This window comes from Bombyx mori, chromosome 28 (assembly GCF_030269925.1).
Source record: "Bombyx mori chromosome 28, ASM3026992v2".
Taxonomy (NCBI): domain Eukaryota; kingdom Metazoa; phylum Arthropoda; class Insecta; order Lepidoptera; family Bombycidae; genus Bombyx; species Bombyx mori.
This window is the reverse complement of record NC_085134.1, coordinates 2,063,476-2,087,266: the sequence shown is the minus strand read 5'-3', so window position 1 is coordinate 2,087,266 and position 23,791 is coordinate 2,063,476. Positions and strand designations below refer to the sequence as shown.

Sequence of the window (23,791 nt, the reverse complement as noted above, 5' to 3'; positions counted from 1 at the left end):
AGCCTAAGGGAATTTTCCAGCTTCGACTGGTAAATGAGCTTATGGACTCAACCTGAGAGGATTGCTAACACTGACCCTAGCAAGAGCAGTGTTTCGTGCGAGGTGCATGTTATTGTCTCTTATACGTTTTCGGCGCCCATAATACAGGAGAAAACACTAGCTTATCGACGTTTATTATTATAAAAACTTACAATTATATCGTAATTATAATTATGTCCGGGCCAATCATGCTCCTCGGAGAGTATCTCCCGCCATTTGTCCTGTATCCGTCTGTTTTTCTCGTAGCAATCCTCGTCTCTACCAATAACAATCTCCGCCTCCTCGGAGGGGGAGGTAGGCGACGGTAGATGCGGCTGGACCTCCGAATCTGGCTCGACTTCTATCACCGTCGATTCGTCGTACTGAAAAATGATAAAATCTTCTTTGAAATCTTCTTCTTCTTCTCAATTATCTCACTCTTGACAGAGTGGTAGTGAATGTCCCGCCATCGCTCCCAGCTCGAGGTCATTTTACTGCACTCATTTTTGTAATGAAACACGTACTTAGCAATTGCTGACGATTGACTTCCACGGTGAAGGAATAACGTCGTGTAATAAAAATCAAACCCGCAAAATTATAATTTGCGTAATTACTGGTGGTAGGATCTCTTGTGTGTCCGCACGGGTAGGCACCACCGCCTTGCCTATATCTGCCGTGAAGCAGTAATGCGTTTCAGTTTGAAGGTTGGGGCAGCCGTTGTAACTATACTGAGACCTTAGAACTTATATCTCAAAGTGGGTGGCAGCATTTACGTTGTAGATCCAGTAACCACTTTACACCAGGTGTGAGCTAGTCCACCCATGTAAGCAACAAAAAAAAACTCCCACTGTAGTTTTAATGACCGACCAAAACTACACTGGTCGGTGTACTGTAACAACAATAACGTAAGCGCCATCACTCATCCTCAGATATAAGGAGTACAAAGGCTGCCCCACCTTTCAAACCGAAACCCACCACTGATTGTCGGAAAAAAATGGACAGGGTTGTGGTACCTACCCATGTGGGCTCACAAGACGCCCTACCATCTGTACTATACAGAAAAATTGGTGTTAACTGTATAATCATTCTATATAGACTTTTCCACTTCTATATGATCCTTAGCGCACATTGATCCATAAGTAGCACAAAAACTTCTCTATACAAGCCTTATTGAGGCCTTTTAACCCAAAAAAGCGTAGTTGAAAATAGCTAAGCACTTACAACACTAAAACTGTATTTAGCAAGTGAAGTGACAGAGGGACTTGGGGGGGCTATGGGGGATTTCCGTCCGTCTTGCGCTGCTAATGCCTTCTGGAGCTTCTCAAACCCCGCACCTCGAAGATACCTGTAACAAAATCCAAAAGTCATAATTTTTTTTATTGCCCTTGTAGACAGACAAGCTTACGGCCCACCTAATGGTGAGTGGTCACCGTCACCCATAGACTTCAGCAATGCCAGGGGCAGAGACAAGCCGCTGCCTACCGTTTAATACTCTCCACAAGCCTCGTTTGAAGAACGTCATAGCGCTCGGGAAAAACCGCGGAGAGGAGCACATTCCATAGCCGGATGGTACGTGTCAAAAAAGGCCTCTGAAAACGCACTGTGGATGTCCGCAGTGGCTCCAGGTAGTATGGATGAACTCTACTCCCATGGCGGGCGGTGCGATGGTAAAAACGAAATGCCGTTATCATCTCGAACAATTCCTCAGAGCAGTTTTCGGTGTCAGCCCAGTATCGCATAGCTTCATCTATACTAGCAGGCGTCATAAGCCGACTGAGGTACCCACTGAAAATGTAGAACCAACGTTCTCTAAGTAACTTACCACCGAGCTACGGCCGTTGCCCGAATAAAACGAGCATCTAGCCTGATCTACCAGTCGATATGAAATAATGTCGCTTTAAAGCCAAAAAGTCTATCAATCATACTTATATGCGGCAATCGACGCGATCATACCACCGAGAATTTCCTTCAAACATCCCTTGACAAAGGGCATGTCATAGTCGGGACACATTGTTGGAAAAGTTTTATCCTAGACGCGGATTTTAAAATATGATCCCTGGAAACCCGTGGAAAGCACAGCGATCCAGGTAGCAGAACTTTGCTCTAAAGGTGGTAACATTTCTGAATGTTTATTATCACTGTTCATTATCACCCTCATCAGGCGTTACAGCTGCGACTGAGCCTTAACCTGGTCCACTAAATCTCTGCACTCCGACATTTTCGTGGCTAATCTAACTAATCTGCCATAAGTTCTTGGTTTCAGTGATTAATTAAAAAACCAATAGCATACCTTATCGTCTTACCTTAAAGCTTTAATTCGTACAATAGGACCTTTAGAATCACGAAGAAGCGCCACCGCTTTATGATTTGTGACGCCGTGAAGTGATACACCATCGACCTGGTGAACAAAAATCGCTTTTATGAACTTAGAATAGGGTGCGTAGTTAAACACAAAAAATAAAACATTGAAACATGTTTAAAAATAATTTTATGAAAGTAATAAAAAGTGTAATTTTTCATTTAATATCCAATAGTCTTTGACTATCATTTTAGGTGACCTAACCTATACGCTAGCCTTAATCCTCACAGCAGCTCTAAGCTCGGCGTGGTGAGAGTCCGTGTCAAAATTTACAAATGCGATACTTATAATATCTAAAGCTGCTTTCAGACTACACTATAATATAATAACATATAGTATATAGCTCATAGCACAACAATATTGCGCACCATACATTGTTATGGACAGGTTCACACTGTACTGTACTATATATTATTGGCTTACTTGCTATGTTATACTATAGTAAGTAACTATATTAGCACTATACTATAGCGTAGCCTGAAAACAGCCTTAGATGATCCGGGGGATTTGCATCTATAAGATACATATTGTATACTAATATATAAATCTACAGTGATTTTTACGGATGTTCCGTTATAACTACTGAACAATGCATCCGGTTGACTTGAAATTTGGTATCCATGTAGAAAATACATGTACTTAATGGATAGGCTAATATTTATATCAATGTTGGACACCTTACACCAGTTGCAAGGGCGTTAATGATGAGAATATTTGTGGGGGTGAGAAAAATTTTTAAATACCCAGCGAAGCGGTCGGGTACAGCTAGTATGGCATAAAACTATAAGATACGTATGGCATAAATATGCATCTGTTTACGAGACAGTATCCGTACAAGTAGGTACGTTTAATAGACTAATGACGTATAGTTTAATAAATTTATCTTCACTTCCAACTATCATAAATTTTGCACGTATAATTAATTATTTAAGGCCAATTTTTAAAGAGTGTGTAAGTGTAACAAAAGAAAAAAAGAGTAAAAAAGGCGAATATATCGAAAAGCTACGACTAAAATATGGAGAACACAAAATTAAAAACGCATATTATTTACAAGTAATTAAAAACGATTTTACATTTTTTTTCCTTGAATTATTAAAATTCCCTATGACTATTTCAACATTGTTTTGTTATTCGCGTCCGGTTTTTTTTTAACATATTTCTATAGACGTGAAAACATTGAAGGTTATTTTGAATTTGTATAATTTATCCTCAAACGTATGAGGTAACGCACATTCGATGGTATTATAATTCATAAACACTTTTTTATTGCCGTTCTATTTCGCTGTATGTGTTGGTTTTGGCAAAACTCCCCAATTATCTTTATAGTATTATATGATTTCACGCTATTATCTGGCTTTTAACATTGTACACACATACACTAATAAATAAAATACGTAAACGGCGTGTAATGTGTGCGTAGTGCGAATTTTTTAACGTTCTCGATAGCGTAAGCGTTAACTCAAATTTGTATGGAGCCGGAACGTTTGCCTACGTTTGCCGCTAGGGGCGCTGTTCCAACTCCATACAAATTTGAGTTAACTTTTACGCGATCGAGGACGTTAAAAAAACTCGCACTAAACCTACACCTCAAACAACACCTTAAGGCTTGATAGTTTCATATTTTGTTTTCGTTCGTATAACGCGAATTCAGGTGTTTTTTTTGGTGTTGCCATGTTTACCATCTTCAATATACTATAAATGACATTTAAAAGATAAACCAAACTAATGTATCCGTACAATTAGTTCCAAAAACACTTAAATACCACGAAGAAGCAAAACGAACAGTATTTTTAGAATACATAAGAATCTTTTTATAATGCATTCATACTGATTCATGATGACTGTTTTTCTAATGTTAATTGTGTTTTGGTGTGCAGTAAAGTATATTATCTCTCTCTCTATCTCTACCTCTCTTTCCCTCATACTTGATCCGCTTGCTTTAGTACAGTCAAAGTCAAAACGGTTATAAGGCATTTTCCTGGAGGTATAAATTGTGAGCCATTGCCGATAAGATAGCATCGTTCTGACTATTGTACCGTGCCTTTGTGACTTCGATCTCAGACTTCAAGACGCGTGGCTGACTTGTGATATCTCGGTTACTTACAGCCGGGGTACATTGAGCTCCTGTCTGTACATCCAAAGCAATAAAACGACAACTTATCGAGCAGCGCATATCATGAATAATTCAACTGAACCCACGCTGTCCTAGCTGCCCATCGTCCCGTGATTTTCATTTTACGAGTAAAAAACAGCACAAATAAAACTCAATGGATGTTTGAATGGATTCATAATTAATTAGAACGGTGGGTAGGCGCTAGTGACGTCACAGTATAGCTTTTTTTTTTTTTTATTGCTTAGATGGGTGGACGAGCTCACAGCCTCAAGTGGTTACTGAAGCCCATAGACATTTACAACGTAAATGCGCCACCCACTTTGATATATAAGTTCTAAAGTATCGAGTATAGTTACAACGGCTGCCCCACCCTTCAAACCGAAACGCATTACTGCTTCACGGCAGAAATAGGCACGGCGGTGGTACCCACCCGCGCGGACTCACAAGAGGTCATACCACCAGCGTATTATATCTCCTACGTTCCCGATTGTCGGGTAGGACAGACGACATAAAACTGAGACCTCAATTTAAGATTTTAAGAGAGATAGTAAGAAAAACGGGTTATCGTTAATGCTGATAGCTTCGAATATGATGATACATCGTAGAATATAATATTATATGAGATCGAAATCTTACCTCAACGATCCGGTCGTTGACCTGCATCTTCCCGCTGAGGTCAGCTGAACTACCCTCACTGATACTCTTCACGAATATGCCGCTCAGCTCCTCTGAAACAAATGAGTATATGTATTTTCATGTCAAATATAGAATTAGAGGCTCCCCGCGCACTAGGCAACCGAAATATTTGAGCAGTCAGTTATAGAAGCCAATCGACGCCAATTTATGAACCTTCGAGCGATTTGGACTTTATGTCGTAAAAAACGCAAAGCAAAGACACCGCATTCATCGTCTTTTTTCTGGAACGGCCATCAAAAGGCTCATTCTTTAATTATTTTAAAGATGTTCATACACATACCCAGACCGGTTTTTTTTTAATACAAGAAATTGTACAAGCGTGCTGTGTTATATAACTAACATTACTAACAACAACGAATATACATTGGCTGCTACAGCAAGTACGCGTCACTTGATACAAACGCACCGGGCGTATCCATTATGACGCGATGACTTCAAAGTTAATCAGAATTTATGTTTATTCACCCTTCTTGAATTGCTACCTATCAAATCATCACTCTCGTCCACTCTCCAACATCCTTTCTCGTTCCATACTCCTCTATCTTCGCTCACTCCCCTCTTACACATATCGTCTTTCACGCTATCCATCCACTTCTTAGGTCTACCTCTTCCTCTACATCCTTCCACATTCATAGTTAACATTCTATCTATATATAGGTACCACTCAACTGCTACTTTTTTTTTTCAGTATATAGTCATTTGAAATTTGCTTTGTTGTATTTAATAATACTAGAGGTCCCGCAGTAGTCTAAATTCGACTACAATTAATTGGAATTGTATGTTTGTACACTATTATGATTGTATTATATACTTCTATAATCACAAATTTCGCCAAGACTACACTATAAAAAATATTAACAAAGGTAAACAATATTTAATCTATTCTCAATTTGACCACAGACGCCAAGAACAAAAGTTTGACAATAAATAGTATGCATGCGTGTGTGCGTCAAATACATGGTATATAATGTGTGTAATGTTTTCTTTATTGATTTAATGTATCTTTTATGCATTATTTAAAAAAATTATTACCATTGTGCACTTCTTCTCTATATTCTCTATAAGTGTGGAAAATTTCATACTCCTCCGTCCGCGCAATTTTCGTAAAAAGGGATACAAAGTTTTTGTTTCACGTATTAATATATAGATAACAATAAGTTTTTAGACATCGCAACTATATCTTTAATACGCGTAGTGGCGCTTTTATCGCTCATAATCGTTAATAATTCCCCGTACTCTAGTAACTAGTAAGTAGTAATACTACTACTCTACTCCGGCGATACGACGACCCGTATCAATCATTCTTCAATAAATATTATTATGTTTCGTTATATTGACAGGGTTATTGATATGGGTCATTGTTGAAATCGATGATCCTCATCTGCTAATTAGGACTGGCCATCTAGAGGCGAAGCCATCTATTGGCCGACGCCCGTAAAGATTTTTGTTGGGTGTTTGAGTTGCTTATCTATAATTAATTTATGTGTATTATCTATGACGTCAATAAACACTAAGTCAACGAGGCGATGAAACTGAAATTCACGTTCTATTTTTCTGATTTGAGGGCGTTATATTACTTTTTTTTTTTTATTGCTGAGGTGGGTGGACTAGCTCACAGACCACCTGGTGTTAAGTGGTTACTGGAGCCCATAGACATCCACAACGTAAATGCGCCACCCACCTCGAGATATAAGTTCTAAGGTCTCAAGTATAGTTACAACGGCTGCCCCACCCTTCTAACCGAAACGCATTACTGCTTCACGGCAGAAATAGGCAGGGTGGTGCTACCTACCCGCGCGGACTCACAAGAGGTCCTACCACCAGCAAATATTAGTACCACCTTTATATTAGTCCCACCTACCTTTCCTATTTCTGCGATAAACTATTTATGCCTTTCAGTTTCAAAATGGCAACACTGGCAACACAGCACAAGGCCCACTGAGTTTCTCGCCGGATCTTCTCAGTGGGTCGCGTTTCCAATCCAGTGGTAGATTCTGCGAACCACTGCTCTTGCTAGGGCCAGTGTTAGCAACACCCCCGGTTTGAGCCCCATGAGCTCACCTACATGCCAAGGAGAAGCTGAAATAGCCTCTCTAAGCATAGGTGGAGGAAAAAAACCCAGCACAAGTGAAGCTTCCACATCATATGACGTCAGAATTTACCTTGTAGCTTATTATTAGATGTGCCGTGTGCCAGTCAAAAGGAAAAGGGGCTTGAGCTATAGCTATATCAAAAAGTTCGCAAGCAAAGTATTATAATGAAATCGACTCGAAAAGTTTCTAATTCTAAAATTACGATTTATGTTCCAGTATTAAGTTCCTCAAAGGAGCCCCTTAAAGCTCAGAATAGGTAGGAGGGGGGAAAAGCACAAGTAAAGCTTCCACATCATGTGACGTCAGAATTTACCTTGTAGCTTGTAGCAAAAGGGGCTTGAGCTATATCAAAAAGCTCGCAAACAAAGTATTATAATGAAAGCGACTTCAAAAGTTTCTCATTCTAAAATTACGATTTATGTTCCAGTATTAAGTTCCTCAAAGGAGCTTTCGCGCGTCCCCGGACAGCGACACAAAACTTCCCTTTTGACAAACGGAAGAGGCAAACCCTTTCTAATTACAAGTCGTAAGGAAACTTTTTCACTTTGATCCGAAATCGCGTCTCGGGTTCAAAGAAGATGAGTTTTAAAATAGATCTAGTACTATATAAAAGGAAACCTTAATAAAAAAAACTACTGAACATCTTATTTATGGAGTTATCGGTGTGCATTTTGTATGATATAAATAGACTTTGTGTAGTCGTGTTGGTATGATAAGGATTTCGCAGGTAAACTGACATTAATTATAGATAAATGTACATATATTTTTACTGGTGGTAGGACCTCTTGCGAGTCCGCACGGGTAGGTACCACCACCCTGCCTATTTCTGCCGTGAAGCAGTAATGCGTTTCGGTTTGAAGGGTGGGACAGCTGTTGTAACTATACTGAGACCTTAGAACATATCTCAAGGTGAGTGGCGCATTTACGTTATAAATGTCTATGGGCTCCAGTAACCACTTAACACCAGGTGGGCTGTGAGCTCGTCCACCCATCTAAGCAATAAAAAAAATCTAGACGAATTCGTTGTCGGAGAGAATTTTGAGTTTTTTTATGATTGAGGGATCACTGACCCGCAAGCCTTTTCGATTTCATCAGGACAGATGGGCAAGAAACTCAGTGGGCTGTGTCTGAGGGTTGATTTACTCGTCGAGCCCTTCGTCGCAAGCGACGGATTCGACGAGCACAGTAATCGGTGCTTGAGGTATCTAAAAGCACCGTTAGTGGATCGGGAGGATCCGAAATGACGTGTTTGGGGCGACGTCGCCTGCTTTCCATTCTGTTGCTCCTAGTGTTAGAGCTAAAGGCGTCTAATGCAAGGGTTATTGGATCTGATAGATCCGTATGGACGTGAATTTGAAATGTTGTAGCTTAAAAGGAAACAGACAATGATCCCAAAAAAAACAGTACCTAACTCATAGAAACGCTACCGAATCTTGTCTAGTTTGACCGTCTACTCCGTCTTTAAGCGTACCAATAATGGTCCTTAATAGATCCTCTCAACTTCGAAATAACAAAGATGATGCCAATAAATTGACGGAGTAAACTAAACAAGCCATAACATAGATGAGTCGTAGCGGGTAAATGAGAAGCAATTACCGGTACACGAGCAATAGCCGCTGCGTCTAATACGATGGTTCAATTACTTCATATTGTTCGGCGTTGGTGCATTGTGTGAGCTGTAGCGATTTAGTATTGAAACTTGCGCTCATGGCGTTTGCCTCGTACGAGGTCCCACATTTTTAGTTTTTACATCTTAATAATACTGCTTGTGCAATAGTTTGTCATGATAGACGGATGTTCATTAATATCTCACGTGAAATTACTGGACAGATTTTAATAAATAAATAGCATAGCAGTAGCATAACTTATAACCCCTAACGCCATATATTTCTGCTATTAGATACATGACATGTATATGACATTGTGTTCGCTGGTTTATGATCGTACGTATGCAACGTGAGCTCACGACCCACCTGGTGTTAAGTGGTTATCGGAACCCATAGACATTTACAACGTCAATGCCGCCACCCACCTTGAGACATGAGTTGTAAGTCTCAGTTTACAGTATAACGGCTGCCCCGCCCTTCAGACCAAAACGCATTACTGCTTCACGGCAGAAATAGGCAGGGAAGTGGTACCTACCCGTGCGGACTCACAAGAGATCCTACCACCTATCTATGGGCTTTAGGAACCACTTAACACCAGGTGGGCTATGAGCTCGTCGACACGCTTAAGCAATAAAATAAATAAAAAAACAATCATAAAAAAAACATCAAATTCCTTCCGACGACGAATTCGTCTACTTTTGTTTTATTGCTTAGGCGTGTGGACGAGCTCACAGCCCATCTGGTGTTAAGTGGTTACTTGAGCCCATAGACATCTATAACGTAAATGCGCCACCCACCTTGAGATATAAGTTCTAAGGTCTCAGTATAGTTACAACAGCTGCCCCACCCTTCAAACCGAAACGCATTATCGCTTCACGGCAGAAATAGGCAGGGTGGTGGTACCTACCCGTGTGGACTCAAAAGATATCCTACCACTAGTAAGCTCTTAACCGCCTTTGAATTGTACCACCCGAGCACAACGAGTGGCGAATAACACAACGACAGCGATATTCATTCGTTAATAAAAGTGTTATTTTGAGTTCGTACAATCTATAACATCTACTGGTTATTAGACGATCAGTGAATAAACTAATCTATGAATTTAAGTTAGAAATGTCTATGGCATATTTTATTTCGGTTTGAAGGGTGGGGTAGCCGTTGTAACTATATTGAGACCTTAGAACTTATATCTCAAGATGGGTAGAGCATTTACGTCGTAGATGTCTATAGGCTCCAGTAACCATTTAACACCAGATGGGCTGTGAGCTCGTGCACCCATCTAAACAAAAAACAAAAAAAACTCACGCTCCGTTCCACACTCTTCATATGTTCAATTCTTACCAATCCGACATATAGGTAGATAATAACCATCCAGATGAAAAGCAAATAAGCCTGTTCATCACAAAATATCTACCCAATGTGGATATCGAACCCGCGACCCTTAGCGCAACAATCAGGGACGTTAAATACTGCACCGCCGAGTCAATTAATCAATAACATAAACTAATACCTATTTAATTTGACACGTTTTTTAGTTCCGGTGAGCTACCGATATTTCAATCATGGATAATACACATAAATTAGTTATAGACAAGGAAAGCAAGCACTCAACAGTGATGTTTACGGGCGTCGGCCACTAGATGGCTTCGCTTCGATTAGTTTCTCATTGCTCCTGTAGATGGCAGTAACATATTACCTATCCTATATTTTATTTTTAATTGAAGGATCTTATAAATTTTCTGAAAGCTCAAATTGATAAAATTTAATCAATTTGTCTATAACAAATAAAGACTTGTATGATTAATATTTTTTTTTTATTTCTGTGTTTAGTTATACAATAATTCAATGCCTTAACTTTAACAACATATAAGTTTAGGGGCATCAGCTACAAGATGCCGCTAGTTTCGATACAGAAAAAAAAAACAAAATGTGTGCAATTCACACGTGGTAGAAGTGAAACCTTCCAAAATTAAAATACAATTATCCTAAACGTCTTAAGTATATGTAAAATTTTGTCATTAGTAAATAATTGTAAGGTAGCGTCCTCTGTGAATTCATATTTTAATTTCACGTATAATCCTAAATTAAAATTCACTACAAGAGCTTTCATACACACGTTAGTATTAAAAAATCTCACAGATGGCGCTGTATTAAATAGTATGTATATTTCTGTCTCATTCTCTGCTGGCTTCATCCTATACATTTTTGTATTTGTGTCTCTTACCTGTCGTTTTTTCCGTTGCATCCGGTTTGAAATCACAACGATTCTAAAGAAGTTTTCACTTCAAAATATTTGTCTTAAAGTATCGCAACTTCAGAGCCCTGATTTCAATCAGGCCAAACGGCTACAGGAGAAAGCCAATAGTAGTCTTTAAAAGGTTAATAGCCGCGTGAGTTTAAAGCAATTTAATTTTAGAGTTTGCAGTGAACACACAGCTCGGGATTTACATTTCGTGGCCCCGTCGCGGAAACTGGGTCACAGTATCCATCGAGCAAGGGCCAGTGGGACTTTTTTAGATTACACGGGATCTTTCATTGTTTTTATACGACGACGCCTTAAGGTTTTATACGGCTTGCACCGAATTCATGGCTTTTAATCAAAACGGAACGCAGTAGAGTTGGCTAAATTCGTATTATTCCTGTTGTAAAATTGCAATGAAGGTTTAGGAAATAATTATACTGTCATCGGGTTGTTGTTGCGTGTTGAACTCAAACTCCAGTATGGGAAAAATTTATTTATTCCACACGCATACTAAAGTCGTACATATGGACAATCAACCGATTTTTATATTATTATCAGTAAGTTTCTATCTCTCCATCTGACAGCCTATCTTTTTTTCTTCCTTAGGCATGTGTCGCGTTGCTAGTGACGTGAAAAACGATTCGACACAAGAGTTCACGTATTCAAATTGGTAATGATGTATGAATTGTAAGTGTTCTTGATGTATGAATTGTAACTCTTGTGAGTCCGCGCGAGTGGGTACCACCACCCTGCCTATTTCTGCCGTGAAGCAGTAATGCGTTTCGGTTTGAAGGGTGGGGCAGCCGTTGTAACTAACTTGAGACCTTAGAACTTATATCTCAAGGTGGGTGGCGCATTTACGTTGTGGATGTCTATGGGCTCCAGTAACCACTTAACACGAGGTGGGCTGTGAGCTCGTCCACTCATCTAGCAATAAAAAAAAACAGTATGCGCAAAAATAATGTTTTTCAAAGCTATCTGTTCTCTATGGATGAGCAAATTAGCCGGTATTAGCAAATTCTAGCAAGAACAGTATTTCGTTGAACGTACCACCGAATTGGAATCGCGACTCACTGAGAAGATCCGGCGAGAAACTCAGTGGGCTGTGTCTATGGGTTAGCTCGCCCGTCGAGCTCTTCATCGTAATCGACAATCCAGAGCACGTTTTCAGCGCTTTCCTTGTACCATTCGACTCTAAGACGGACTAACGCTATGGCATTCGCGATATATCCCGAATGCTGTGACACGTCCTTCGTCAATGGCCATTCGAAAATATATCTGCGATAGGTAGCCCTTTGGCTATGCCCATAGCATTTCCTATATTCACTAACAAAGGTGACTAATACCGGCCCTAGCAAGAGCAGTGCTTCGTTGAATCTACCACCGAATTGGAATAGCCACTCACTGAGAAGATCCGGCGAGAAACTCAGTGGGCTGTGTCTATGGATTATTTCACTCGTCGAACTCTTCATCGTAATCGATGATCCAGAACCCGTTTTCAGCGCGTTGCCTTGTCTCTTTCCCCTCTAAGAAAAATTGGCCTTATGGCATTCCCAATATATCTCGAACGCTGTAACACGTCCTTCGTCAATAGCCATTTTAAAACATATCTGCGATAGGTAGCCCTTTGGCTGTGCCCATAGCATTTCCGGTGTTCATTAACAAAAGTGACATTTTGACATAACGGCCGTCTGGTGCAGTGGTAAGTGACATGGTCACTACACAAGAGAGTCGCGGTTTCGAATCCCGCCAAGGGAAGATATTTGTATGATAAATATAAATGTCTTTTCCAGGGTTATGGATGTATATTAAATATATGTATGTGTATAATAAAAATCTTACATTTATTTCCGTTATCTGGTACCTGTAACACAAGTTCTTTACGAACTTATCACGGGGCCAGTTAACGTGGCGTGATTGTTAGTAAATATTTATTTATTTATTATTTATTATTTCACTGCCAGTTGAGCCATAATTAATTATGATCCTTTGACTACGAAAGCTAGAAAAAAATACGAGGACTCTTACCTTGCTCGCACACGTAACCGGCTACAGTAATGCCGAGCCCAAGTGCCGTGTCCTTGTTCAAGGACACTTCGTAGCTCAATGTCTCCGGTGAGCCGTTGCCTCGAACTGCCATATCCAATGGTAACCTACGTTCAGGTACAAATTTAAGAACGCAGTATTCAGGAGTTCGGTTTCGCCTCTATATTAAATTGAAGTCAGTCGTCGTGGCCTAAAGGATAAGACGCCCGGTGCATCCGTATCTAGCGATGCACCGGTGTTTGAATCCCACAGGCGGGTACTAATCCTACTAATGAAATACGTACTTAACAAATGTTGACGATTGAGTTCCACGGTGAAGAAATAACATGTAACAGAACAGGTGAAGAAAAAACATGTGTAATAAAATCAAGCCCGCAAAATTATAATTGGCGTAATTACTGGTAATTACCGCCCTGCCTGCGTTTCGGTTTGATGGGTGGGGCAGCCGTTGTACTGTGAAAACTGAGACCTTATAACTATTATCTCAAGATAGATGACGGCATTTACGTTGTAGATGTCTATGAGCTCCGGTAACCACATAACACCAGGTGGACCGTGAGCTCGTCCACTCAAATAAACAATAAAAAATTTATGATGGACACTTAATCCCTGGTTCTGATTGAAGCAGGACTATAGATAAATACCATAAAAGTCTAATGGTCACGGGAAGATTTCGTAATCTAGTTTTTTGTGTTTAATAACCTTAAAGGCGCTGGTTGTGGAGCCGATTGCTTGGTGATAGGCGGAGGCGGGCGCGGAGACGAAACTAGCGCGCCGCGTGGCACGACCGCGACCATAGACGCTACAGGCTGTCAACAAAACATCAACCTTAGGTCAAAAATCGCACGATAACGCTGTACAATGCCCGGTCATCGTTTTTGTCGAAACCGTCGCTTGCGACGAAGGGCTCGACGGGGAAATTAACCCATAGACACAGCCCACTGAGTTTCTCGCCAGATCTTCTCAGTGGGTCGCGTTTTCGATCCGGTGGTAGATTGCTTTTGCTAGGGTTCGTGTTAGCAATGTCGTCAGGTTTGAGCCCCGTGAGCTCAGCTACTAGTTAAGGTTACGCTGAAATAGCCTCTCAAGGCTCTCAGCTTAGGTAGGAAAAAAAAGCAATACAATGCAAGGCTTATCTTTCGTACCCTGTGATGTAATCTCTCCTCGATGATAGTAGGTGGAGGTGATGGCGGAGTAATATCCTCGCAGAGCGCCCCGAAGCCCTCGTGGCCGGCTTCAGCGAGACGTCGCTCCAACTCAATGGGGTCCGCTAACAGCCTGGACGGTACTACCGGAGCCGGTGATGTCCCCAAGGACTGTAGAAAAGAAATCAAATCCAATATATCCTCACAGCAATAACAACGCTTTAGTTGAGATTCAGCCGTAAATTTCGAAGGTTGAGGTTCAATGACCACAAGCAACCGTATACTCCGCACGAAATATATGCAAAATACCGGACCATTAATTAATTAGTGGGTTTTTTATTTATTGCGTAGATGGGTGGACGATCTCATATCCCACCTGATGTTAAGTGGTTACTGGAGCCCATAGACATCCACAACATAAATGCGCCACCCACCTTGTCTCTTCCACCTTCTAAAGTCTCAAGTAGAGTTACAACGCCTGCCCCTCTCTTCAAACCGAAACGCATTACTGCTTCACGGCAGAAATGGGCAGGGTGGTGGTACCTACCCGCGCGGACTCACGAGAGGTCCTGCCACCAGTAATTACGCAAATTAAAATTTCGCGGGTTTCATTTTTATTACACGATGTTATTCCTTCGACGTGGAAGTCAATCGTGAACATAATATGTTGAGTATGTATTTCATTACAAAAATTGGTACCCGCCTGAGATTCGAACACCGGTGCATCGCTCAACACAAATGCACCGGACGTCTTATCCGTTAGGCCACGACGACTTCGAACTAACTTTGTGAGGCTGTATTGTTGTCTCGTTGGTCAGAATAAGTTACCACGCTCACTGAAGTCTCTGTTACAATCACACTGAGGGAAGCCCAAAACCGAACAAAATGGAAGATGTTAGTGCAAAGTGTGACGAGGGTCTTTCAAGAACACCTTCGGCAATGAAGTGTGTGACTAAGAAGAAGAACAATTTTGTTGTCTCTAAAGCTTTCTTTTAAAACCAATAGACTAGACCAATAGAATAGAATGTTTCCAAATGACTTCATATATTACTATACTAAAATAGCCCCAAATCACCTCCACGACAATGGCAAGGTAACATTAGCCAAAAACGCAACATCAATCGATCGAATCCAGATCACATTCTGTTTAGTTTCAGAATTGTTTTGTTAGAAAAACGTATTGTTTAATGTCTTCAAACTGTTTTAATGTATTTATTGTTAGACCGACATTGAAAAGAAACAAGTTTGTTGTAATCTTCAGCCATATTTAAACAGATAAAAAAGAAGAGGACTTTTTGGCGGTGAAGTTCTGTGATTTGTTTTATTTTGTCTATTTAGTGTTTCTTCAGGTTTAAATGTGTAATAACGTTATTAACAGTTTAGTATCTGTGAAAGTGCACAAATGTGGGAAAATGAAATAATGCTGCTGAACGTAACTTCTCGGGATCCTCCAAAAAGTCCACTGAAAAATGACCACAATTTTACTGAGTTTCTATTTCATTCCATATCATAATCATCTCATTTCATTTCATTTCATAAAAACATTTTTCATATAAAAAAAAAACATTAAAATTAAAATAAGACTTGACCTAAAGGTCTTAGTTACCAGGTCATAAATCCCTTAAAAAATAAAAAATAAAATTTTTTATATACACACGGCAATCACGGTCGAAAATGACAGTAAGACAAAAATTTAAATCAAGTGAGATGCGCGGTTAGTTCATTCCAAGAGACGATTTGTCAACTACCTTCATTACACGTTGCGGGCTCACAGTGTACACGAGATGACGAGGCGGGATGCAATAAAATCATTTTTTTCTATACACGAAAATCACAGTACCTACTTTAAAGAGATAAATTCTGCCCCATACTCTTCGAGTCTGGCTTGAACTACCCTCGTCGTCATGATATCCTTCTTTAAATCAAACTTAGGATAGGAAACAGGGCGTCTTGTGAGCCCGCACGGGTAGGTAACACCGTTCCGCATATTTCTGCCGCGTAACAGTAATTCAGCTTGAAGAGTTGGACAGCCATGCTAAACGACTGAGACTTAGATATTGTGTATCAAGGTAAAAATAAATAACCTGCCAATAACCGAAGCTATATAGACCGCCAAGGACAAGATGACGTGAGGACGTATAATGCATCAAGTGGTCAATATTTCAAACTAGACACGAACTTCATCAATGAAAAGACCAACTCAGAAGAAGAAGAAGGGAGTAAACTTATCACCTCGGCTAGCTGAACAAAAAAAAACAATACCCATTCGAATAAAGCCTTGTAAATAATGTATAAGCTCAATTAAAACTTAATAAGCTCCAGCGAATAAAGTCGCGCTTTTCGACGAGAAACTGCTGCACTTTGGGTATTGCGATGCTGGGTCTACACATATGTGTGCTCTTAGTGCGTGTTTCTTAACGTTCTCGATGGCGTAAAAGTTAACTCAAATTTGTACACAGTTGAAACAGCGATCCTAGCGACAAACGTAGGCAAACATTACAACTCCATACGAATTTGAGTTAACTTTTACGCTATCGAGAGCGTTAAAAAACTCGCACTAAGCACATTGCAAACGTGTTCATTGCGAGTACCGGGAATGTATGGCGAGAGTGAGTAGATTAGAGAAAAAAGCAAATTAAAAACTACTCAACCTAACAATTTGAAAAGGGTACATACCTACATACAGTCATATCCGAAATGCAAGTTTTTAAAATTGAATTTCCACTAATTATACTCCCACTCAAAATAAGGTCGGCCACTACACGTGAAGCGTTTAAGACAAAGGTTCGAGAACTGTTTCTCAGAGAGATAGCAGAGTCATCTAATTGATAATATTTGTTTATATATGTTTTTATATGTATATGTTTATGATATGTATATATTTATGTATATCTATATATTTATGTGTATGTATTTATTTAAGTACGAGTATTTGTATCTATAAATATTATGTATGTTATATATACACATATGTTTAAGTAATATCACCTTCACACTACACCTACCAAGGTTCATCTCTGCACTCCCCTAAGGTAGACTGTTAGAGAATACCTATGGCATTAAGTCCGCCTTTATACTTTCCAGTATAAGAAGTTATAAATAAATAAATAAATTAGGCCAACGAATTTGTTGATTACAACGATCACAGCCGCAGACATCTTTTCACATTTTCCATTCGATTATAATATAGTCCTAACCTTGTCTAATATCGAAAAAGGCCTTAATTTTAATTATAAGAACGTTACCAATAGGCAGTCGGGCAAAAGAGAACTTAATCTCGAAAATATTTGACAGGAGAATACAATTTCATTACGATTGAAAAATTTCCTTTAGAACATTCAATTGGAGTTCAAAGCATTTTAATAATAAGAGATCCTATTTGTGCCGAACGCCAGAAATGCCTTCATAAATTTCTATTTGTGCTGCCGTCTTCTAGTACTATCGTATGTCATTTTCAGATATTCAAAACAAGTCAGTATCAAGCAGCTAAGTTGTATTCCCTCGGACCTACTTAGTTTCTCGCCGGATCTTCTCGGTGGGTTGCGATTCCGATCTGATTGTAGTTTTTTTTTTGTTATTGCTTAGATGGGTGTCCACGAGCTCAAAGCCCACCTGGTGTTAAGTGGTTACTGGAGCCCATAGACATCTACGACGTAAATGCGCCACCCACCTTGAGATATAAGTTCTACGATCTCAGTATAGTTACAACGGCTACCCCGCCCTTCGAACCGAAACGCATTACTGCTTCACGGCAGAAATAGGCGGGGTGGTGGTAGCTACCCGTGCGGACTCACAAGAGGTCCTAACACCAGTAAATAGATTAGTAGATTCGATAGATTAGATAGATAGAATAGATAAGTAGATTCTGCGAAGCACTGCTCTTGATAGGACTAATATTAGCAAATTCTCTCAAGTTGAGCCTGTGAGCTCACCTACCCGTCCTGACGTTACTGGAATAGTTTCTTAGGCTATTAGCAAATAGGTAGGGAAAAAAAAGGTATTCCCTTAGTAAATCAATTATTTTTTTAACAATTCACACAACACCAGACAGACAAACATAGATTGTAGTATTTGTAGTAAATACATACAATTATCGGCTTTTTTTGCGTTGGCAAGTTTTAATAACTCTTCATACGTTATGAATCGATCGATAAAGCTCGAACATTTATTGAATAGTCGATGTGAAATTGTACATTAAAGATCTCGGTAATAGATTTTAGAATTAATATTATAAGATGTTACATGAGGTTCAAACAATGTTTTTCTAATTGTGCACTTGGTAGACAGCGGCTTGGCTCTGCTCCTGGCATTGCTGAAGTCCATGGGCGACGGTAACCACTTACCATCAGGTGGGCCGTATGGTCGTCTGCCTACAAGGGCAATAAAATAAAAACTGGGAATAGTAGTCCTAATAGTAATTTTGTTAACGAAATGCTATAATTAAACTATAGTTAATTGCTTTCAAATATTAATTTATTTAGACCGAAACGCGCCACTTTCTCCGCCGAAGAAAGTAATGAGTAGGTAAGTAACTAGTGTCACGACCTATGTCACAGCCAACCTACATTAGAAAAACGAGTAACAAGCAAATGGTCCGGCCAACAAGAAAATACTATCGTTCCCACACAAAATTTTGCGCAATCCACAACATGTTCACCCAAAATGACATTATTATTTCTTTTTTAATGACAAAAAATTCGTTAGTTCAATGAAGGACATTGTATCTATTCGCAAATCCAATGCTGCCTCAAAGATCTTTCGTCCGCTCACGACCCGCCAGAAATATCTTCTTTCAGCGGCCGGACTATACTAATGTACATATGATTTTTTTTTCCTACCTATGCTGATAGCCTTGAGAAGCTACTTCAGCTTCACCCTAGCGTGTAGGTGAGCTCTCGGGGCTCAAACCGAAAGTGTTGCTAAAACTGGCCCTGGTAAGAGCAGTGCTTCGCAGAATCTACCACCGGATCGGAAACGCGATCCACTGAGAAGATCCGGCGAGAAACTCAGTGGGCTGAGATTACTCGCCGGGGAGTGTCTATTGTCTTAAAGTTGTTTAATTATCGTCAAACAATCAGCAGCGTTCCCGGTTCGCTGATGTGTAGCAGCGGCAACATTTTGTGGAAACACTCCATGTGCATTTACATTTAAACTTCTCCAATTGAAACTGAATAAAAGTAGGTCGCCTACCGAGGACTTTTCCGTGAAATCTTGCGAAAAAACGCTTTAGTTTGTTTACAAACATCAAACAGGAATCATCTTGAAGACTGACCTTAAAGGTGGAAATAAAGTTGAACGTGCATTTATTTCGTAATATGTCGAAAAGACGTAAACACAAAACTCTTTGCACGGCTCATTCTCGCTTTTATTGGCGCAATCTTATTATTTCCGAAGTTTAAATTAAATACTTCAAAGCTTCCGCGGTTGCAGGCGAATCGTACAACTAATTTTAATAATATTTTTATATATTAGTTGATGTACAAAATGATATGCGCGTATTGTGTTGCTTTTGTTTTTTCCTTCGCTGTTCACTATCTACTTATATGTGATTTTGATTGTGGAAACATATTTGGTTATTGTTTTAGCTATTTTTTAAAAGATTGTATGTTTGTATTGTACTGCTTGTTTCCCAAATAAATAAATAAATCTATACTAATATTATAAAGCTGAAGAATTTGTTTGTTTGAACGCGCTAATCTCAGGAACCACTGGTCCGACTTAAATAAATCTTTCAGTGTTAGATAACATCACGCTAAGACCAATACAAGCGGAGCACAAATAAATAATGTTTCAAATTCGGGGTTATTTTTACCTTTTGAGAGCTTCCGCTGCGTGCGCTGCAGAAACGGTTAAAGTTTCGTTAAAATAATGTATGACAGAATTGTTCCCCTTTAAAATATCTAAAAAAAGTCCGCGACAGCATATGTCTATATATTAAGGTTGGCTCACAATAACGTTTTTTATGCTAACCAAATTTCTTCTAAAATAAAGCATTATTTGTGAACTATTCCACGCGGACGAAGTCGCGGGCAGAAGCTAGTAAATAAATATCTTTCTTCTGTTCCTCTGTTTGTCACTGAACTCCTAAACGGCTGGACCGATTTCAATGATTTTTTTGTATGCATTTGCAGTGGCACCCTGGATGGTTTAGATTCACAAATCAGCCCGGCAGATGGCGCTGCAGTCGGTATATATAAACAAACTCTTCAGCTTTATAATATTAGTATAGATAATTAATTAATAATTAATAGTATAGATTAAGCAAACAAAGCGTTTGATAAAAACATGTATTTAAAAGGAGATGGAAATCTTCTTATCCCTTTCGCATTCCATCATACATTATCTCTGCACTGAAGGCTGTGAATTTACGCCACGGCAGTCAGAGCCAATCGACCTCCAAGTTCGAATGAGGAGACTTTATAAATACCTGCATGGGCAGAGAGTTGGATGCGGCCGGTCTGGCCACCAGCAAGCGCACGCAGGCCCCACACTGTCGTAGCACGGCGGCGGCCTGCCTCGCGCACATGCCGACCACGGTAACAGCCCCGATCCGGAGCAGCATATCCCCACTCCTGAGTCTGCCGTCCTGTCCGATAAAAACGCATGCTTGTAATATGGTAATTACTGGTGGTAGGACCTCTTGTGAGTCCGCGCGGGTAGGTACCACCGCCCTGCCTATTTCTACAGTGAAGCAGTAATGCGTTTCGGTTTGAAGGGTGTGGCAGCCGTTGTAACTATACTGAGACCTCAGAACTTATATCTCAAGGTGGGTGGCGCATTTACGTTGTAGATGTCTATGGAAACTGGAGGATAGAAGTAAGAAGCACCAGCTCAGTGTATTAAAAGTGTCCGTTTTTTTCCCTACCTATTCTAGAAACCTCGAGGGGTTTTTCACCGAACTAGTAGGTGAGCTCACGGGGCTCAAGCCTGACGACGTTGCTAACACGAACCCTAACAAGAGCAGTCCTTCGCCGAATCTACCATCGGATCGGATCGCTGTCCGCGGAAAGGGAGAAAATTAAGGTGGCGCCGTAGTAGCTAATGGAAAGATTTAAAAAACAACGCCATAGACTATCACAGTTCACTTCAATTCATCACAATTCATTCTGTTTAAAACTGTTGTATTCATATCATTTCTATTTCCTACACTTTTTTTTTCTGTAGGAAATCGCCGGACTCCCACCCTCCACTGGGGATGAAGGGCGGGGCATGTCGGAGTCGAACCGACTAAAACCTCCTGTCGCTCAACAACCCGCGTCCAAACCTCGCATGAGACAGAACTCATGAAAAAGCAAAGGGGGGAAGTGAAGCGTTTAGTGCGGAGCACATCTCTCCCATCACCCTTGCCCTCGGGACGCCGGACTGGCGGTCGTCGGCGCCACGACCACCAGCCCTCTCGGTCGGCAGGCTACCCGAAGCCCGCCTAGATGGCGCCGAGTAGAATGGTCTATCGTATGGAATACCCCGCTGGGTCAGAACCAGCGTGGGTTGAGGATAGCCGGCCTTCCATCACCCGGATGCTCATGCATAAAACGCGTGCAGAGTAGCTTGCATGTCGTCTTCTTAGGCCCCCTTCGCCGGTCCCAAGGCCGACATGTGAAGGAGACCCAAAACACTTAGAGGGCCAGGGCTTTGGCGAGATCCGCCTCCCTGGCCCCCGCTCGACGGCGGCGGGCCTGTGCGTCTCTCACGCGCCCCGCCGCCTCCTTCTGCGAGATGGTGCACTCGCAAAAGTCGAGCATCGCCTTCCACAACTCGTCGTCGCCGAGCATCGATGCCACAACACTCGGCAAGGACAAGTCGTTTCCTATTTTTGCGACAAGGACACGGCGCCACCCCTCCCATGCGGGGCAGGCGACGAGCGTATGCTCTGCCTTGTCCAAGTCGCTATTTCCTATACTAGCGCTATTTTATTTTTTTAATACGCTTTTATTAGTTTCATACGTATGTATCTATGTTAGTATGAAACGGAATCTTTGAACATGATTTAGACCCCCTTCAAAACGTCGGACTAACTCAGAATTTGGCATACTTATTAAGGACCAATAATTTTTTTAAATCTTTATTTAAGGAGATTATTCATCTAGTGAATATGCCACTCCATTGTGCAACAGAAGAAGTAAAATAAGGGATACTGTTATCGTCTCTGAAGGCCTACCAAAACTATTTTATAAAGTGACTTAACCATTTCGGATTCCGGAAAGGCTAATACGTAATTTACACTGCAGCTTGTCAAAAATCTCTGTATTTTGCAAAGTATTAATGAAGGACCAATAATTAAGGATGCAATAAAAGTAATAATAAGTGCAACAGTGCAACTGAGGGTTTTAAAATTCTTTGGTCACATCTCCAGAAAAGAGCACTCGATGGAGAGACTGGTAGTCCAGGGCCGGGCGGTAGGCAGAAGATCACGCGGCCGCTCACCGACCCGCTGGACTGACCTAATAAAGAAGGCAACTGAGTCCACTATGGTCGAATGTACTCGCAACGCTTCGAACCGCCAGACCTGGAAGCGCATTGCCTGGAGGGCGGGAGGGATATTCTATTCTCAATTTGACAACAGACGTCAAGAACAAAAGTTTGACAATAAATAGTATGCATGCGTGTGTGCGTCAAATACATGGTAGGTAGTGTGTGTAATGTTTTCTTTATTGATTTAATGTATCTTTTATGCATTATTTAAAAAAAATATTAGCATTGTGCACTTCTTCTCTATATTCTCAAACGAAAATACACTAATAACTTTAACACATTTAACCTTCACAAAACGTGTTTGTCAAACCGTAATCCAAATATAGTTTCCCGCGTTCGCACATTAATTCTAATTCGAGCGCGTATTTACAAAACGCAATGAAAACAAAACGACGTTTTCTCTAACCTTCCGGAGCGCGAAACGGTATGAGCGGACATCAGAAACGACCGAATGTTATGTAAATCGTGTGAAATCACTGTGAATGATTGCTCCATATAATCAAATGAACGTGAGTATGACGGTCGCGAATTAAACTTGAATTGACGCGCAGTTTTTCTTGTTTCCATCGCCGTAAGACATTAGATTCTCGAAAAACAACAAACTACACATGATTGACAGTTACGGAATTAAAAAGAGACGAATAAATTAAGTGTTTTAACCAACTGCCAGAGAGAGAACCATGAATCACCCAAATCAAGTCCGCAGTGGGATGTCGCTAATGAGAACAGTATGCCCTCAAACCGGAAGAGATGGGGGGCACATCAAATGAAAATGAAATGAAATTAATTAATTAAAAATTTAACGTGCTGGGCGAAGAAAAAAGTCATAGCTCCGGAATATCTGGCAGTGGACCGGTATTGCCTCCGTCGAACAGCTGTTCCGGCTGGCTGCTGATAGAAATGAATACAGGAAACTAACGGCCAACCTTCAGGATTGAAGAGGCACTGCAAGAAGAAGAAGAAGAAGTCTCTGGTTATGGACTGCTTCCGAGAGCTGGAA

The 23,791-nt window shown here is 40.6% G+C and overlaps 1 protein-coding gene across 1 annotated transcript in view; it reads right to left on the bottom strand.

Moving 5' to 3' along the window:
- LOC101740701 (uncharacterized) overlaps nt 1-23,791 on the bottom strand; it is a 186,290-nt gene that overhangs the window by 148,776 nt on the left and 13,723 nt on the right. Inside the window, exons 4-11 of the mRNA XM_012696631.4 lie at nt 20,747-20,905; nt 14,320-14,490; nt 13,877-13,983; nt 13,157-13,281; nt 5,127-5,218; nt 2,322-2,416; nt 1,240-1,363; nt 192-401 (exon numbers count right to left, since the gene is read on the bottom strand). Of these exons, the coding sequence (XP_012552085.2) occupies nt 192-401; nt 1,240-1,363; nt 2,322-2,416; nt 5,127-5,218; nt 13,157-13,281; nt 13,877-13,983; nt 14,320-14,490; nt 20,747-20,905 (1,083 nt within the window). The remainder of the gene's footprint in view (nt 1-191; nt 402-1,239; nt 1,364-2,321; nt 2,417-5,126; nt 5,219-13,156; nt 13,282-13,876; nt 13,984-14,319; nt 14,491-20,746; nt 20,906-23,791) is intronic.